The following is a 17,019-nucleotide window of genomic DNA, read 5'->3' as shown; positions in this document are numbered from 1 at the left end:
ATGACTGTCAGGAGGAGTGTCTCTTCAACGCCGTGTGTCTGGTGGAGCAGCTGAACGCCCGCTGCTCCTGCGACCCCATCGAGTGCGACGGAACCTACAAGCCCGTGTGCGGCAAGGACGGCCAGAGCTACACCAACGACTGCATGCGACGCAAGACCGAGTGTCTGAGCAAGACCCTCATCTCCATCAAGCACCAGGGGCCCTGTGGTGAGTGGAGCCGGAGGAAGAGAAAGGAACTCTCCCTGCTTACTTTGAATGCATATTCAATGTGTGTTTTCCCCTTCTTTATCTTCTAGGCCAACTGTTTGTATGTCTGTGCTTTACTGAGAAATGGTTCAGTGATGCTCTTTGAAGAAGGGGGGTTTGTTGGGGAAACTCAAGCCGACTGTGTGCCTTCCTTACAAAAAAAACCCGGTGCCTTCACTCCTCCACCTCCCATCCATCTCCTCATCCCTGTCACGCTCCATCCCTCCATCTCAAACTAAATGAAACGCCACCTTCATGTTTCATTCATTCACTCTCTCTGTTTTCTACTCCTTCACCAGTGCAAGTCTTCCACTTCGGTGGCTTTTGTCGTATTTTCCCCTCCCTCCTCTTCTGTCTTTGTCTCTTGTGTGTTGCTTATTCTTGTATATAAAAAAGCTATTCTTTCTTGTTTCAGTGCGTCACTCAGTCTGTCTGTCTGTCTTTGTCCCTGTGGTCGTCCTCCTGGCTGTCTGGCTGCAGGTGGAAAGTGGGGTCACCCAGTGGGCGACCTCATCAGGTGGATTCTGAGGGGTGAAGCCCTCCCCCTCGCTCCCAAAGGACCTAACAGCAGGGGTCTTGTACAGCTGTCTTTTTCCTCTCGCTCCTTCTGTCTCTTTGTGTCATCAATGTCCTTTCCGTCTGTTTACCCCGCTGAAAAGATGTGATCCGTGAGGTTGGAGAAGTCTTCCTCTGTCCCTGCTCTCTGTGCTTTATTTCCTGTCAACAAAAACAACCTCCTCCTGTTCCTACCTGCCTTAACACCGCTCACATCTGACTCCTGTTTTTATGCATGCAGAGAAATGCATGCAAGCTCTAAACCTCACAACCCCTCTCACCATCACCTCATAAAACTTGCACCTGGCCAATGAATGCAAACATATCCATATTTTTTTGCCAGTTCTGAGATTAAAACCATCACTATGGTTGTAGTTTGACTGCATTCCTTCTAATGCTAGGGTTAGGTTGGAATCCCTTATTTCTGCTTCTTTAAGGTTTGAGTTATGATTCAAAACAATTTAGCCAAAGCAAAATCATTTTTAAAACATTAGCATTAAATGTGAAAAATCGTGGGTAAACTTAATTAGGCCATTCTTTAATTAAAATTGTAAACAACTATTGGTAGGTATCCATTCGGGAGTTGAACAGGCTTGAACAGATGTGTTGACTTGACAGAAATGATAACATTTGAAAAACAGTTGTCAAATTTCCTGTGACATCATTTGCAGGTTTCACACTTTTCGCACCTAAACTGTACTCTATGTATTCATATAACAGTCAAACCTCTAACTAACTTTTTCTAACTTAGAATTAATGATGATTTATTCATTTTTTACATTCATTCTGATCTTCCTTCCTGAGAAAAGTAACATCTAGCAACAAGTAACAAGAGCTTTGACAGTAATCTATGCCTTTGAATTGGGTGTACCTTCACGTTAGCACCTCTTAATAAGTGAGTTTTGACGGCTGATCTTGTAGTATTTGAACCATCTCCTGAATTAGAACCGTTTTTGTTTGTTTCCCATCATAACCCCATACCCCAGCATGCATGATAAACCCGAAGCTTGTGCTGCTTGGTGTCATACATAATACCTCAACCAACAAATCCACACAGCAGACACGGTGTGTTATTTTGTCCAGAGTGTCCCTCCACACTGCCATTGTTGTTGTGATAAAACCAGAGAGAGACGTGTCTGTCCCCCAGGCGTCAGGGTGGAGCTGAATACCAAAGTTATCTCCAGTTGTCAGCATCGGGAGGCTCCAGCTCTCATTAGCATTATTTGTCCATCTGCGCTGTGCATAAATTAAATACGGGGAACCGGCAGTGCGAGCTCTTATGTGTTTTGCTCAGTTTCATTATTTCTGCCAAGTGGTGTTTCAGCCTCCCCTTCCTCCCTCAGTTATTTAGTTATTTTACATGCCTTCTCTCTCTTCATCCTTCCTCCCTTCCCTTGCGCATCGCAGCCGTCAGCGACTGGTTGTATGTTTCTTTAATGCATTTTTATTGACATTTGCATAGTTTTTCAAAACACAGCGCCACAAACGCCCCCCTCCCTCTATTCAGTTTTAATTAAACATCAAAAGAGGCGAGCGTAGGTGCCCACAGAGACTGTTGGTTTAGTCAGACAGATGATATGCAGGCATGTGTGTGTTTGTCCATGCACATGTTAGAACTTTCTTTCTTACTTTCTTTCCGTCTTCTTTCTCCGTCCCCGATCTTTCTATGTTTCTTACTGTCAGTGTTTTATCACACTTAACGCAAAAGGATTTTTAGGCTCTTCTTCTCGAATCTTCGCGCAGCTGAATTAATCTGGTTAACTACAGCGGTACGAGCCAAAGCAATCAGATTTTGTTGTGATTTAATTGCAATTAACGCATCAAAAGAATGCCGTAATAACTACATTTTGATGCCAAATTGTATTAAAAAAAAGTCTGAATTCATGCTTTTTGGGGGCTGTCAGCAAGAGAACAAGCAAACCAATTGTTAATTGTTTAATTTTTTGAAAGAGTTCATCAAAACATAAAAGAATGTCAGTTAAATTAGTCATAAAATGAGAGCAGCATGATTGACTACAAATATAAAAACTCACTGGCATTTAAAACATACAAGACATCTTTAACGGCTTTTTCCCTCTATTTAAGATTGATTCAAGAAAGTCCGGCGAACCAGACGTTGATAGGCTTTCGCCACAGTGTCACGCAAATACATTAATGGAGAATAAATACAGGCCGTAAATAGCGCTTCATGGCACACATTTGTGTATTTTCATTTAATAAGTAAACACACTATTAGAAGGATTAAGTCAATGTTACAGAGACATAAAAAAAGCACTTTCCAAAAACGGATGAATGCAATATGAGAATTTGTGTTCGGTGCGTCTTTCTATCTTCTGAAAAGCCTGCCTTGTCAGAGATGGATCAATAGCCCACTCTGATCACACACTGTATACAATGTGAGACACACACACACTTCTATTGTGCTCTATTGTGCTCTATTGTGCTTGTACTCTGACAGTGACTGGCAGTGTCAAAAGAAGCCTCCACAATGCTCGCTGTGTGATCGTGGCGCACAGAATTTGAAGGCTTCAGGCAAACTTTCATGCATCTGCAAAGGAAGAGTTTGATATATTAAATTATCATTATTTGATAAATAACGATCCCCCTCCTTGTTTCATTGGCTGAGTGGTGCGTCGGGGCCGGGTGATCGATCGCCCTGTCAGCTGTCAAACGGATGAAATTCTCCAGTTCTGGCACCGTCGTAAATCTACTTTCATGTGGTTGACAGCGCCCTAATATCAACCGCCCCTCCCCCCTCCCATGTCAACCCTCGCCTCCACAAAGAACGGTCATGCAACACATGTCTATATTTCCCGACTGCTGTCATCCCCGGAACTATTTGATTGATATCTAAAGCTGGTCAATTTACAGATTGAGATGCATGGCTTTTAGCTGATTAACTTACATCCAGGCGGAGTCACAAATCTTTTCGAGAAGTCCGAGAAGACTTGAGCATGTGAAGGATTTTCCAGACCCGGGTGCCAGGAAGGAGAGTGGACCGGTCCGTGACCTTGAATCTTAAGTGCTGTGACACTTAAGAAAGAAAATATATTTCATCACCAAAGAGGCAGCTGGTTTGGCATCCAAATCAACAGTTGTGATTCCTTTCTACTCTGGGCTTTATTTCATCATGTTTCATCATACAGAACATTTTAAGCTTAAGTAAAACTCAAAGTTTTTTTTATTCTCCCTTACTTGTATGATGTCAGCACAGCACGGCAGCAGCACGAAATAAACATGGAAGTGTGCGTGCAGGGTTGGATATTGGTGCAGTTTTCTATTTAGAGGACCAACCAATAGTGGTACATTGGCACGCTAACGTTTTCAAAGACTCAAATTATTTTTTTCTTGCTTCCTTATTTGGTTGGTTCTTTCAAGGCTCATCAAAAGGATTCTTATATTTTCAGCTTTAAAGCTGTAAAATGCTGATGATTTGTCAGGAAAAGACAGAAGGTAGTCCACATATACCGTGCTTTCACCAATAATGATCAAAATAGCTTAGTGGGTCCTCAACTCCTCATTGCACCTGTGTGTAATGTACTCTGCTTAATGTGCTTTTGCTTGGACCAGAGATATAGTGCCTGCAGCTTTATGTAAAGATATTCGGAGCTGCAGCGTGAGTAATGAAGCTTTGAAAGGACATGGTTCAATCACCGTGAAGAGTTGTCCCTAACCCGGTTGTGTAAGTGTGTGTGTTTAAGTAAAAGAGTAAAAGAGAGTGAACTGATCTAACAGTAAAAAAACAGCCAAATATATGAGAGTTATTCACAAACGACTTACTCAGAAGCAAAGTTGTTCACTCAAAACTTCTTTAGGCTAAAAAACAACAACATTTGTTTTCTTTGTCTTGGCCCAAGTTATATCACTCCCTGCTTCTTTCCCAGAATGTGTTTTTTCTTCTTTATTTGCCCCTTCAGGCTATTTTAGGGCATATTCAGTAGCACTTTTAATCAATTGAAGCTGTGGCTCACCACAACTCCTTGGAGCCTGTCGACGTACTGGCCTCGCGTCTGGTGTTAGCAGAATAGAAAGTGGAGAGTCTCTTAATTGGTAGTTCATGAAGCATAAATACAAGCCGCAGTTGGGCTTTTAAGACGAGGACAATTCTTTAAGAAAACACTGAAACACACAGTAAGAGAGGAACACATTGTCAGGTAAACTAAGTGAGAACAAATGAAAGAGGCTAGTTTTTCTGGGTAAATAAATCTCTTTTCACAGCTTTTTTGACATTTTCTGTGTGCACAGCTGAGTGTGCATTTTTGATTGCAAGCGCAGAAGAAGAAAAATTAACTCAAGGAAGTGTGAGCGAGTTGCTTGAAATGTGTCGTCTGTTGCCTTCGGAGGTTAACGCGAAATCACTCAACGGCAGACACATTGTCATTGACAAAGAGCTTTGCAAAGCGGGAAAGGAAATTCAGTCACCTTAGGTGTCAAAACTCTATGAAGAATATTTTATTATTTGCATGTTTATTTGATTAGCATCTCTGTCGGCTGCAGTGATTGGATTCACAAACAGTCGGCGGCTCGGGTATGTGAGTCAGCCTGAGATCACTAGTGCTGTTTTTCCTAATCAAGTTAATTAGAGCAAGTGCCGAGGGAGCCGGATTGACAGCAGCCAGGGAGCGCCGGTCCACTTACTGCGGCCTGCGGGCTGCGGGCTGCCATCCAGCAGAAATTCCGAGGATTGTGGGTCAACAGGGTGCCGTCAGTGACTCGAAGCGTAGTCGGTGTCACCAGCCGTTGGGCTGTGATCAACCAAACAGTCCGCCAATTTATTTGATTTCATTTCCTGTTTCCTCTGCTCTAGCTCTCCAGACTTAATTAAACGTGCAATAAGCACAGTCGTTTTCATTTTCTCTTATGTTTGCTTTTGTATCAAATCGAGAAATCATATTTGAAACTTCCTGTGTCACAATCCTCGAGGATAATATCGCTCGTTTTGGATTCCTTTTTAGACGTCATCTCACCTCTGATGGATACATGTCACAAAAATCAGGGATCCCAGCATGCCTTTCTTCTTTCCCCCTCGCAGTTTTTTGCTTGTCACCATATTTGAAGAGCAGCGTGTTCCTATCTGTGATATGTACAGAGCCCCCCTCCTGCCTGTGATAAGTGTTCACTAGTAGACAGACACAGCCCGCGGGTATCCCTTTTGCTGTATGCTAATATAGCCTTTTGTCTGCACCTCCCTTTCCCCTCGACTAATATAATACATAAATGTTTTTAATATGAGGGAGGCAAAGGGAGTCGGATCAAAGCCCTGCAGGTGAAAATCACAGAGGGCGGGGCACGATGAAGATTGGAGTCCCGCGTTGTAATAGGTTGTTGGTGATTCTCCCTGCCAGTTGGCTACTACAAGCATCACCTGGATTACACCGATTCACTGCCCCGCAAAAAAAAAAACAGGCAGCGATTTGGAATTGCACACAGACCCGAGGGGGGAAAAGTCCAATTTACATATGTATGAGCTGAGCGGAGATGGGAGGAAGCTCTCGCCAAAATAATCTCCCAGCATTTCAGCGACATGTTACGGGGAGGGGGTTAACAGTGCGCCTGCTCACTGCAGCAATGGCAGACAGTGCTGTGCCATCACGGCCACCTTACAGGGGATTTGTTAAGCTTTAGAAGTGGCTTTACCAGTCAGATAACATCATTAAGAGGGTGGTAATGATACTGGACAGGAGGGCATATATCAACATCGGACGAACATGTCCTTTCAATTTTTTCATCCAAGACCTCTCGTGTTGATGTAGCATGGCCTAACCTGTAGTAATCCCCTCCGTGGCCTGAAGCAGGGCCGTGCCATTCAAATACCACACTAATTAAGAAAGAAAAGTTACACAGCCGCAGGCAGTAAGGAGACACACTCAGGTGCCATCCAGAATGTAAAGTCTCTTCCACCAGCCTCATGGTACAGGATCATACTGTAGTGCACAGCCGCACAGCAGAAGCCCTGATTAGAAAGAAATATTCATGATTTCTTTCACAGTTTGCTCCTGACTTTTCCCCAGCCCACTCACTGCACCTGCTCAGCCACTAAAACAATGCCTCGGCCACCAGGCTTATCACGTGTTTGGCACTGCAGATGTTCCCATTCAACTGTCAAGCTAATTCCCACATAGAAATAAAAATAGCTTGGTTTGTTCTGGACCTAGCTGACAGGAACACTGATACATGCATGAAGAAGATTGAATTTAAGTGTCTGGGAGGCAACCAGTGAGAGAGAAAGAGCTGGAACAGGCTTCTGAACAACATCCCACAAGCCTTAGTTGTGACAGGCTGCCATTTCAAAGCTCCTGCTTGCAACCAAGAGAAAGACAGCTTTTTAACTGTGTCATAAGATTGTTACACTTGGGGAATATTGTCATGTCTTTCTTTTTTTTCTTACACCCTTTCCACTTAATAAATCAGGCAGAAATGGTTCCCCCCAGAGGTAGAGGATGATACAAAGAATTAGTTTTGGAGGGGAATTTTCTTTCATCTTTTTTATGGGTGTGAAACAAAGAGAAAAGGAGACTAAGGCGTTATCAGAGGCTGCAGTTGTGTTTGAGGAGCCCGTCCTTGGGAAGTGGGCTGGTGAACTTTTATGCAGACCAAGGTTGCGCGGTTAAGCCCGGATCACAGGCTTACGACTGTTACACACACACACACACACTTTCAGACATATGTGAGGAGTCAGAAAGACATCACGGGAAGTCAATTGTTTTTGAAGCTGTGCCAAATTAAGCATCATTGAGAAGCTTACATATTTGTGTAGCACCTCCAAGCTCTTTAGAGACAGCAGCTTGGTATCCAAACACAAAACAATAGATGTTTTCCGCCTTCTAAGTATGGAAGATTTGCTTGAAAAATGGGGTCCTTGCTCGACATCCAGAAATATTTGTTAAGCCAAAAGTTAGCAGTAAAAATAGTAGGAGATAATGGAAAACCATACACTGTATATATGACGAGGGCGTAGTCACCAATTGGTGCGTAGACTTTCGCTTTGGTCTTTGGTGTTGTTTTTGGACTACCTAAGTGCCTTTATTCAAATAAAAGTATTGGAAGGGGGAGACAGAGGGGATGACGAGCATCAAATGGTCCCAGGACAGATTCAAACCCGGGTCGTCCGCATGTACATGGGTCACCAGCTCCACCAACTGTGCTAAACGACGGCCATCTTGGTTTTCTCTTGCCTCCAGACAAAGTTAGTGTCTAAAGTTGTAAGAAAAATGTTGGCAATAACAAAGACCAAAAAGAATCATGTGTTAAAGAAAGCATACTTTAAATGTAAACATACCCAGCTTTATAGTATAATTATTTGTTAATGAGACCTTAATCAACTAAATGAATATCAACCTGTAACGAAAAACCCTTGGAACCAGAAACTAAAACTGTAAACTTACTAGGGAAATGTTCACTGGGTGAATTAATCAAGTGATAAGTTGGATCATTTTCTCATAGACTTCTAGAAAAAAGGAATAGAATAATTTTTGCAACCACTATTTTGGCTTCACTTTTCAAGCGAGATTGCTTCTTATGGATAACCTTCAGTATACAAACCTTTTTACACTAAACCTCAGTTGTAAAGTTTTAAAGTTAAGTTGAACAGGTAACAATTGCATTACCTATCCCATTGCTTCAATCAACGTAAAACAACTTAATGGCCTCCGTTGATCATTTACCCCAGCATAGGCGCTACTACTGAACGATCCTGAGCTGATAAATTAATCACGAGGCTCCAAAACATGACAAGTTGCCCCCTGTGATGCAATCTAATCCCATAATAGTCGCAATAATGATGGAGCCATGGGTGGTGTCATTACAAGGGGCAGTTTCCATGACAGCAACCCCAACCCCTCTAACAGAAGCTAAAATAAAAGACCAGAAAAGGAGGAAGTTTGCTTGACATTCTGTTTAAAATGCACCTCTTTGAGCACTTCTCATCAGAAATGATTTGATGCCTTCCTCTGCTTTTTCCACCAATCTGCAGACACACCACATTTAGCTGAGTGATCCGCCCCTCATGCGTGAAGCTTCCCAAATGAAAATTGCATTGGACTCCGCTTATCGTCTCTTGCTTACTCTTGATACCAGAGTGTATACCGTCCTGACGCAAGGCTCAGACTTTAACCATCAACCCAAGCACCACAACGCCACATAATATTTGTTATTGACACATGAAGCTTTAAAGAATTGATTGTGTCAGGACGGTAGGCCATGATCAAAGAGTTCTTTGTAGCCTTTTTCTCCACTCTCTCCTGATCATGCCAAGTTATATCAGCCAAGCCGACACCCATTTTCCCACCACCGAGAATCATAGGTGCAAAACCCAGTCCTGGTTTTAATGAAGTCCTGCTGGAGCTTGTGCGTGAGAGGGAGAGACTGAAGCAGACACCTCTCTGTGATGTTCACATTTCATATCTGCCTCAGCCCAGGAGCTTGCCTTTTGTGAATTATTAAGCAGAGGGCTCTTTCTTCTCTTCTACTCTTCTTTTCTTTTCCTCTGCACTTTCTCTCACACACCCTCTTTTTCCCGCTCCTCCGTGTCAGTTCAAGCAGCTTTGGCTGAAGCGGTGGCTCTCACTGAGATGCAAATGGCTTTCTTTGAAGGGGCACATTGGGAACGTCAATTAATCCGGGCGTTTATTGCCCCCCAAAAAAAGGAAACGTGCAGCCATTGTTCGTAGGCTGTTTCATCTCAGTTGTGCTACAGGGCTAGCTTTTTTTATCCTCTTCCCTTGTGCCATCGGATTCTTTAAAGATTCAGGATACATCAGGGTAGTCACAAAGGTGTGGAAATGACATAGGAAGCAGAGGTGTCACAGAAACACAGACGTACTGCATATTACATCATATCGCCTATACCTCCCTTTCTAACAACCAACCTGCAGTTCCCCGTGTAGCTACGCTCTAACACACCTCCCTGTGACCTTTGCCCTTTCCAGTCCCAGACCTCTCTCCAACCTCTACCATGTATTCTCCCCGCTTCCCATCAACCCAGTCCAATATCCCCCTCCTCTAACTCTGCTCTCTATGCCTTCGGCCTTCAGATCTCAGCATACCGAGCCCCTGCCTGAATAAGGTGTGTGATCACGGGGCGGTGTGCGTGGTTGAAAACGGCGAGCCGGTGTGCGAGTGCCCCGAGGCCTGCCCGCAAACATCGGACCCTGTGTGCGGATCCGACGGCCACAGCTATGGGAGCCCCTGTGAAATGAGAGCGATGGGTTGCGCCCTGCAGAAGGCCATTCACATCCAGCACAAAGGACCCTGTGGTGAGTAGCCGCACCACAGTCACATTACATTACACAGTAATTCACCGTCCACTCATTGAATCACTATGAAACTGTGAATTATAGCTCACAGGTAGGGAAAGATGTCTCCTTGTGGAATATAATTAGGATCAAATTAATTAATGGTGCTACATTACCCACAGGCAGAATTATATTGCTAAGACATTAACAATGAACATATATGGAATTATAATCATGGTGACCCCCTCAGGGCTTCCCTTTCATATCCAACAAAGTCAAAACAGTTCATCATACAGCTTTAAGTCTCTCAATACTACAGGTGAATAGGGAACATATGTAATAGATATCACCATGAAACTCCCCCTGTTGATTACACACACCAAGGCAATTATTTTTAGAATTACAAGTTTCAATTTAGTTTGACATTTTATGTTTACATGTTTAAATAAGTTTGTACTAATTTGCATAGATTCGCAGTACAGAAATCTGAAAATTGGAAAAAAACTGGTTATTGTTTTATTTTGTTGACAAGTTATAGTCAAAGGTCTTCACTGAAGAAGTGAAGGATATCTTTTTGTATCACCCCATAAATACAAATTATGTCAAAAGCCATTACAAAAAGTATGTAGATGTTATATAGGTCTGGCTATGAATGAAACACAATAAACAAAACAAAGAAAATTGAGAAACGGTATTCAAAGATTTGTGTTTTTGAAACTTTTTGTATAAAAAATGTTTCTTAAAAATACGAATAAGGCATTGCTTTTTCGTGAATTATGTAGAGATTTAAAGTCATAGCTAGACAATGTTTGTATAATAAACACCTTCATTTTATCTTTCCACATGAAGCAGAATAGCCCAAACTTTTGAAATCGACCAGTGTAGAAAAACCTGTAGTTTCTCGCATTAAGGCATCTCTTATCCGTGGTCCATTACTCTTCATCTCTCTCCTCCTGCTCTTCTCCAGCCCTTCCATAACAACAACAACAACAACAACAACACTCCGATTTGCCTGTTTTGACCTTTAAGTAAAGATGCACTTTACTCCTGCTGAAAGAGAATACCAACCGTACTTATCCACGTTGGCTACATGAGGCACTTGGCTTTGTCTCGCAATGTCGGAGTATCAGAGAGTCATTAGCACACCAGCCACAGCAGAGCTGGTAAAGAATATCTTCAGATCCACTATGCAGGCACACAGCCATGCGGGCAGATTTCTTACAGCTTGGTAGACCCACTTAGAAAAAACTCTTGATGGCTTAATGCCATTGTAGAAGGCCAGTTTTCCAATGGACTCTAATTGGTGAATGAGTATTCTTCCTTGTCTACCATCCAGCCCTTTGCTTTTCACACACACTGGGCAGAAGCACAGCGGTTATTAGCCCCTTGGCCGGACTCTCTATGCTACCTCATTCACTGTTTTAGTAGCCTTTTTTTTCTTCCTGCATATTTTGAAGACCATAACTATAAAAATGTGTCGCCCTCTGCGGTGTTATGCTTGCTTAGGAGCTAAGCAGTTAGCTGAATGATCATAACTTAGTCTGATATAAAATCGCACTCTTCAGGTTTGTCCTCAAATGTGCGGTTTATAGGTCGAGTTTGTTTATCCAGGCTAGTGTGTTATTTTAAATGAATAGTGTTTTGAGTCTCTGTTCTGAGAAGATGACAGGGTTAGTTTTTGGAACCCCCCCTGCGCTCCCTCTCTGCCTGCCCGCATGTTGCATCTGTCATCTTCCCCTACCAGCATCCACTAAATTGAAATCCAGCGCAAGGATGTATGCCAACAGGAAATGGAGCGAGAGCAGTGTTTGGTCGGTGGGCAGACTCAATTTGGTGCGCTGCCGCGCAGGTAGACGGCAGGTCTGTCGGCCGCTGGTCCCACGGCAGTAATGAATAGTCTTTATTTTAAAAAGCGGGAAGCAGAGCAAGCTGGCGGAGCGGGGGGGAATGTCTGTTATCCAGCACTATTGATGGTTCTTGGCTCCCATAGGAAGCAGGCCTGTGTCAGCGCAATGGTGCCATAAAAACGCTGAGGCATTGGCTTGCCAGGCGCGAGCCAGCCGAGGAATGATGGCAATGATAATGGGGGTTATTTCTGGGCTGTTTGCACAGCTTTACTGGGCCTCATTCAGCACCATAACAACTGACTGACTTAAGCTATTATCTCACCTAATTATCGCAGGCTATTCCCCCAAGTAATATACTATACATGTTTATGGAGCAGAAAGGGAGAGAAAGGGAAGGAGCATATGCCGCCTTCAGGTGCTGTGAAGCATCTGAATTTAAAGTTGAAGTCATGAGCAACGGAATAATGTGGCAAACAGGTTTTTGAGTAACTTCGTCCCTTATAATTGGCATTTTCTAGGTTTTTCACTTTGATTTCTCCTTGTTTTCAATAATGATACGTCTTATTTTCTAATTCTGCAACATTAATTAGGTCTTTTCACTTCATATTTATTAAAATAGACATCAAAATGGTTTTATTTGTATAACTTGTTTTGTTACTTTCATCCAAACGCATTTATTTAGCTTCCAAACCCAAAATTAGGGGCTTAAGGAAGGCAGGTGAAGGCAGTAAGGGTTTAGGAGGTTAGAGGTGCCCTGAGCACACATGCCCTGACTTGGCATGTGTGCTTAAATGTGTGTATATGTGTGTGTAGCTTTCCACAGCTCCTCATGGACAAAGCCGTCATTTCATTTCCTTCGCTGCGAGCTGGAAAAATAGCGGTTATCTATATGGCTCAGGTGCTAACCCGATAGCAATATGAGTGAGATTACTTATTATTCTCAGATTCTTTCCTCCTCTTGCATTTTAGTGGAGGGGCGACCTTGTAACATGGGCAGGCCCGGTTAATAGACCCCCTCAGCTGGATATCAGACGCCTTGAAAAAAGGGTCCATTCATACGGCTTTACCCAAACAGATGAGGGCGGAGGCAACAAATTCACCCCTTTTTTCTCCCACAGGTGTTTGAAATGATATACACCATTGAGTAAGAAATATAGGTTATAACAGCAGCATGAGAGCGGCTAGGAAAGAGGGAGGGGAAAGTAATAAATGCAGGGAGACTGAGGTAAATAAGATAAAGACAAGCAGAGCAAGTGGGGGGGCAGAGTTAATAGTGTAGTGGCCGGGCAGGCATCGACAGGGGTGTTGTTATCACCCGGGCATGTTCAGAATCCTTCAAAACACAAACCAGCTTACTCCTTTCTGCTTAATGCAGAGTAAACTCTCCGCCCAGACCCCCTCAGCCGCAATTTCAGGTTGTTCCCCAGTGAGGGATATCAACAAAACGCTGCAAAGCTGGAGGGTCTTTGTTTTGTTTTTTTCACCTCAATGACTCAATCCTTTATGCCTTCAATGCCTCTTTTTATATCAACCTGCCAGTATTTCTCTCTCTCACTTCCAAGAGCAGTGCTAACACAAGCTGTCACAAAGCAACAACAAACAATAGCAACTTTTTGTCAAGGGGACGTCAAGGGGACTCTATCTAAATTCTATCAAAAGTTTGACAAGGCAAGAAATATGGAAATACGGAGAAGATTGATGACGTAAAAAGATAATTGATGTTAATATGTGACCTGCTCCATCGAAATCAGTCGCCCGAAGACACATTTTGAGTTGTATACACTGTTGGAGAGAGGAGATTCCTAGCTTTCAAATGATATCAGGATTGTTTTTGTACTCCAAATATTAAGCAAAATATGTCACATTATATAATGACTGTCACCGAGTCATCATTTTGAGAAAAAGGCCTTTAAAGTTTCCTCTTCTCTGGATCCATCGATCTGATTGATTATTAGCGGAGCAAATGATCAAAATAGTCCGGAGGGAAAATATTTTCATTTGGATTACAGGTCTGGGGGAAGCTCGCGAGTGTGTGTGTGTGTGTATTTTTGCGTTTGTGTATATTGTGTTTGTTTCCCGGGGAAAACACTCACGAGAAACACCGGCTGTTGTTATGCCTGCTGTGACGTCAAGTTACTCCGTTCTCCGCTTGTAATTATGCCGTTACAAGCTTCAAAGTTGTATTTATCATCTAAATTTGCCGAAAAAGTTTAATATTCTGAAAGCCAAGACTTTGTTTATTTGAAATCAGATGAAAACAAACTGTAACGGACCCTGCCGTGTTATATATGATTACTATACGCCTTACATTCATAATTTCAGCCGGAGGGAGGGGAGCTGCGCTGCGGAACAGCAGAGTGGCGAGTGAGAGCTGTCATCTTCCCTTTACAAGCTTCAAAAATGCATTTATCGTGTGATTTTGGAAATAAAAGTTTCATATTCTGAAAGCCAAGACTTTGTTTATTTCAAATCAAACAAAACACCCGAACCCCGAAAAACTATTTTTTTACGCAAATCCACGTTTATTTTGAAATGAAATGAGCGACTTCCGACTGATTTCGATAGAGCGGGTCACATATACAGCATCTTTGTGTTATCCTATCATCAAGGAGTGACCGATAGTAGTCCTTTGTTTACTTCCGTGACATAGTTAAATCAGTCCGTAACACTCGCCCTGCTATTGGCTAGCGTTCCAACACATTGTACATGATAGGCTAAGGGGCGGGATATCTCTAAGTGGTTGACCAATCACAACAGAGCTGGCCAGCTAATCAGAGCAGACTGGGCTCTGGTTTCAGACAGAAGGTGAAACAGGTGCTGCAGCACAGGCAGTATGAGAAAAGTAAAGAGCTTTTTGAACATTAAAGCATGGAGACATGTTACAGTAGAGACACAAAATCCAAATATGAACCTAAACATTTGCATAATTGAACCCCTTTTTGTTATGAATGGCGCACAAATATTCTAAAACTTTTATGATCTGGGCACCAGTTTTGGCTCAGATTCATACGCCACAAGCCATTTAACGGCCAGAGACAGGTCCTATTTGGTGCGGACTTTCAACTGCATCCGGACTGAATCAGGTGCTTTGGATTCAGTTGGTATTATATTTCATTAGAACTATCATAAGAAGGTCTTAAAATATCTTACTTTGATCTCGGTCACACTGAGTTGTACCGTACATATTACTGGATGGAGAGATTTGTGCATTGGTGGACATGAAAGTACATTTAAATGAGATGAGCACATTAGAACCCATCGTGATGCCAGACTTTTTACCTTAAAGTCTCATCATTTCATGCTTGTGAAGTTCTGAAGTAAAAAATTCACTAAAACTCAGATTTGTAGATAACTTAATCTGAGATGACACGAAATGGACATCTTAACACTGCCAGTAATGGCGACAATTCTCCCCTCTGCTCTTGGCTTTGAACTCCAACTCCTCTCCTTTTCCGTGTGTTTGCGGTGTTGTCTGGAGGATCGTGCGGAGCCAGGTGCCGGGGGCAGGAGCAGATAAATAGGCGAGGTTGCTATCAGGACACCAGGCCTGATAACGGGCGACTCTCGGCACCGCCACTTCCTGATGTATAGCTCCCACAGCCAAAGAGAAACCACACCAATTCCCATTTGATATATTATGTTTATTTATTTAGTTTACAGGGGGAAGATTATAAATGCTTTAAGATGTTAAAACAGGAAGCTTGCCCAGAAACACCCTCAACAGCCAAACTAGAAATGCACATTGTTTTAACAAAAAGAAAAAGATCCTGCATGCTCTTCTCATGCAATGTGTAAGTATAAAATGTGTAATTTTAGTAAAATAGGAATATATTGCTCCTACGGGCAACATACTGTTTGTTCAGTTCTCAGTCTAGGCTCCTATTCGAAGAAGAGAGTGAATGCCAGCACTAGATGGAGAGGCAATAGAAGACTCTCAAAGAGTAATAAACAGATTAATAATGTGGAAAGAGAGTTCCAGCGGCCAGCCTCGCCTCTCTCAATTAGTGCGAAATCAGCAGCGGTTATTAGCTTGCCCCTAATTGAATGTGATAGCGAGCTGGGCTAATGCAATCCTCCAGGTGTAATTGGTGTCAGAGGGATAGGCGCATAATACTGCTAGCCTGTCTGCTGCTTACGAGGCCTCGCATTTGCCTTCTCATTTGTTTCCCGGCCCCATGCAGCATCAGTCAATACCCTGAACATGTCCCATCCTGCCTTGCTGTATCCTCAGGGAAACACTTCAGAAGCAGATAATTCCTCAATGAGATGGTCTGAACGAATCCTCCAACTTATAAGCTCTCTAAGCCTGTTTTGGCAAGAAAATACAGATGATAGTGGGAAAGTGGCATATTGATAAGCCACTTTCCAAAGGGAGGAATGTACGGTGGCCGACATTGAGAGAGACGCGCTGCAGTTTCAAAAACGATGCAAAAATAAAAACACAAATGTGCCAAAACACATACAAATGAAGAAACATCTTCACTGGCTTACAATGCGTTTACTAGAAGCACTGCATAAGAAAAAGGTGACCGGAGCGTTGTTTTTAGCGTTAGAATCATGCGATAACATTGTTAAAATAAATGTAAATGTTAGGTCACTTTCCAGTGACAGTGACAGTTGGCCAACTTTATAATACCTGAATGTCAACAAGCGCTCCGGTCCCAGCTGTTTGCATCACTTTTTTGTGTCCTCGTTTCCGTTGTGTGTCGTCAAGCTGGTGAATTGATTCTAAATGCTGCGCATGTGTTGTCAAGTTGGTGAATTTGCATGTGTTTTGGCACATTTAAGATTCTTTATTTTGCATCGTTTTTGAAACTGCAGGTCATTTCTCATAATGGAAATGTTTCGGGCAATTATAGCGAGTTTGCACCTGTCGGCCACCGTAGGAATGCAACTAGAAAAGTGTGTATTTTCTGATTCACTTCCCAAAGCTATTGCAGTACCTGCTGCTCAGAATTCCCCCAAAGGACAGTGCTGCCGTGGTGATGAGCACTACCTGGCTGTCACTAGATATACAGCAATTGGCATTCAAGCCAAAGAGTTCAATTCTTGTCCCATCAGACCAGAAAATCCTTTCCATCATGCTTTCAGAGTCCTTTAAGTGTCGATTGGCAAACTCCCGCTTTGCTGTCTTGTGC

General features: G+C 42.8%; 1 protein-coding gene across 6 annotated transcripts in view; it reads left to right on the top strand.

Annotated features, from left to right (window-relative positions):
* agrn (agrin) overlaps positions 1 to 17,019 on the top strand; it is a 250,779-nt gene that overhangs the window by 166,769 nt on the left and 66,991 nt on the right. For all 6 annotated transcript variants that reach the window (XM_034144791.1, XM_034144790.1, XM_034144789.1 and 3 more), the window contains 2 exons: positions 1 to 207; positions 9,834 to 10,055. In XM_034144791.1, coding sequence (XP_034000682.1) covers positions 1 to 207; positions 9,834 to 10,055 — 429 coding nt within the window. The remainder of the gene's footprint in view (positions 208 to 9,833; positions 10,056 to 17,019) is intronic.

This window comes from Trematomus bernacchii, unplaced genomic scaffold (genome assembly GCF_902827165.1).
Source record: "Trematomus bernacchii unplaced genomic scaffold, fTreBer1.1, whole genome shotgun sequence".
Taxonomy (NCBI): domain Eukaryota; kingdom Metazoa; phylum Chordata; class Actinopteri; order Perciformes; family Nototheniidae; genus Trematomus; species Trematomus bernacchii.
The sequence above is the reverse complement of the archived record's forward strand: the minus strand, read 5'-3'. Positions and strand labels throughout refer to the sequence as shown.